The sequence below is a fragment of the Priapulus caudatus genome, unplaced genomic scaffold (assembly GCF_000485595.1).
Source record: "Priapulus caudatus unplaced genomic scaffold, Priapulus_caudatus-5.0.1 Scaffold2116, whole genome shotgun sequence".
NCBI classification, from domain to species: domain Eukaryota; kingdom Metazoa; phylum Priapulida; class Priapulimorpha; order Priapulimorphida; family Priapulidae; genus Priapulus; species Priapulus caudatus.
In genome coordinates this window covers 4,487-7,243 of record NW_014579177.1, presented here as the reverse complement: position 1 = coordinate 7,243, position 2,757 = coordinate 4,487, and the positions used below count along the sequence as shown (strand labels likewise).

At 53.8% G+C, this 2,757-nt stretch overlaps 1 protein-coding gene across 1 annotated transcript; it reads right to left on the bottom strand.

Moving 5' to 3' along the window:
• Positions 1–650: 650 nt before the first annotated feature.
• LOC106818249 (PDZ domain-containing protein 4-like) lies at positions 651–2,198 on the bottom strand. The gene is made up of 2 exons (XM_014822970.1): positions 1,854–2,198; positions 651–1,769 (listed from the first exon to the last, which is right to left on the bottom strand). The coding sequence occupies exons 1-2, from the start codon at positions 2,196–2,198 to the stop codon at positions 1,284–1,286; spliced, it is 831 nt and encodes a 276-aa protein (XP_014678456.1). The 3' UTR covers positions 651–1,283.
• Between the last annotated feature and the right edge of the window lie 559 nt (positions 2,199–2,757).

The window sequence follows — 2,757 nt, the reverse complement described above, 5'->3', positions numbered from 1 at the left end:
AGCCTTACTACCTGAATATATATATATATATATGCTTTACAGATATCGTCGCCGACATGCATTGGTTGGACATCGCTCTGCCGCTGCTGCTGACGCTGCTGCTGCTCTCCCCCGCTCACACTCTGCATCAGCAGCTAGAGGAGAACGATGAGGAGCTGGCACGCTGGGCTCCCAACCTCGTCAACACGTGGGCAGAGCCGAGCGCAGTGAGAGCGCGAAGAGCCGCAGGTATAGCAGCTTTGCATCAACTATAGCTCCCTGCAGTTTATACCGAGTATCACCATGAGTACACAGACCACAGCGCANCCCTCAATATTTCCCTCCCCTCTCGCGGATAGTATCGCCCACGGCATCAGTTGCACGGTGAAATATATAATATATACATATGTATATATAATTATATATAATATATATTATGTATATAGTATCCCCCCCGCTGGTTGATGAGACTATGGCAACTGACACGTTTTTTTGCCGGATTTTTTTGTTTTTATCGATTTTGTTCTGTTGTTTTACTTTGTAGTAAACTTTGTAGTTTTGTTCGTTAACTTTTTAGTCCGTTGTGTCTGCTTATTTAATTGTATTTACTTAGAAACGTGTGTGTGAACAATATCGATACTATACGCGAAACAATAATGTATTATTTCACAATCGCAGGTTTTTTATTGTACAAATCTTAGTCATATTCATAACATTTACAAAGTTAAATTAGTTTATTCGCTATACAATTTTTCGTTACGGTAGCATATAATTCCCGGACCACTATATACGCAACATTCCGCGCAGAAACGCGAAGTTATCCACAGCAAAATCTCGTCTGCTTCTCGCTGACAATGCATGAGGTCCTCCGTGACTGGAAACTGCTGCCACCTAGCGTGTGCAATCCGCAACAAAACGCGAGTTCATTTTATGCATACGTGTTGTGTTGCGCCCTTCATGCTTCCGTATCGTGGTCAGGTATCATGTTACCGCATCATGTTACCGCATCATGCTCCTGCATCGTGCTTCTTCATCATGTTCACTAGAGCACGATATCTCATATCTATATATATATAATACATACATACATAATATGTATATGTATGTACTCACTTACGTGATGTGTCACTTACTCACGTGGCGCGTGTGTACGTGCGTGCGTGCGTGCGTGCATGCGTGCGTGTGTGCGTGCGCGCGTGTGCGTGTGTATGCGTATGCGTATGTGTGCGTGTGTGTATGTGTATGTGTGCGTGCGTGCGTGCATATAGTATATACATAGACTGTAATTAGAGTTAGACTGTAAATTAGACTGTGGTGACGGACAACAGATGGCGGTAGGGGTAGCGGTGCGCGCCCCTGCTCCCGTGCACCATCATTTCCTGCACGGTGACGAAATCGTCGAAGTTCTTGCCGTCCTTGAACGACTGCTTCCGGCGACTCAGCTCCAGGATTCCCGGAACATTGTCCGCGGCTTCCTGTTCCCGGAGAGGTCGCGACGCGGCGTCCTCGCGCCGCCGCCGCCGCTCCCGCGCGCGCACCAGGTGGCGCTTGCGCTCCTCTCTCGACCAATGGCGGCCGGCCTTCATCTCGCTGAGCGCGTCGTCGTCGGTCGTCGCGCCGCATCGCTCCTCCAGGAGGCGCCACTCGCGCTGCTTCAGAACGAGGCTGCGTCCGGGTTTGCGCGTCACGTAGCGCGAACCGTCCGAGCGACGTTTCACGCGCCAGCCGCCAGAGGGCGTCGGCGTCGGCGACGCGTCGGCGGGCGCGGAGAGGCGGAGAAGCGAGAGGTGCTGGTGGCGCCCCGCGGTGGCGGCGAGTCGCGCCGTCGTCGCGCGCTCGTCGCCGTTGTCGTCGCCAGGGGGCGCCGCCGCCGCCGCGTCGCCGAGCGGAGAGTTGCGGCTGCTGTTGTTGTGTTCGCTGTCGCCCGTGTTGTAGGCGCTGCTAGAGTCGACCGCTAGCGCCACCTGGAGGCGCGTCGTCGCCGCGTCTGGGAACGAGCGCGAGCGTGGCTGCGCGGACGGCGGCGCCCCCTGGCGCCACACGGAGGTGTCGGAGTGTCGGCGCGGTTTGCGCAGCGACGACGACGACGATGACGATGGCAGCGGCGGTCGCGGCAGCACCGTCAGGTTCTGTATCTCGCGGTGGAGATCTTCGAGTTCGCGGTCGATGCTGTTCTGAGATGCGGGACGACTGCCGCACTCGCACGCGCAGCACGCCATGTCCTCCCGCAGTGGCGCCCCCTGCCGGGAGGATGCGGTACACCAGTCTCCACTGCTGCTGAGTTGCTGCTGCTGTTGCTGTTGTTGTTGTTGTTGTTGTTGTTGTTGTTGTTGTTGATTGTTTGTTGTTGTTGTTGTTGTTGTTTGTTGTGTTGTTGTTGTTGTTGTTTGTTGTTGTTGTTGTTGTTGTTGTTGTTGTTGTTGTTGTTGGTTGTTGTTGTTTGTTGTTGTTGTTTGTTGTGTTGCTGCTGCTGGTGCTGCTGCTGGTGGTGCTGCTGCTGCTGGTACTGCTGCTGCTGCTGATGCTGATGCTGCTGCTGCTGCTGCTGATGTTGCTGCTGCTGCTGCTGATGATGATGCTCATGGTCCGAGGATGAGTAGTCACTGTGTTTGGCAGAGTCGTCACTGCAGCGACCCATGCCGCTGTCTTTCTCGTGCAGCTCCTCTTCCGGTTCCGGTGCGTCGTGAAGATGGTGGAACTAGAAACGATAGAGAGAGATGTTAGAGAGAGACAGAGAGAGAGAGAGAGAGAGAGAGAGAGAGGAGGGGAGGGGGAGGG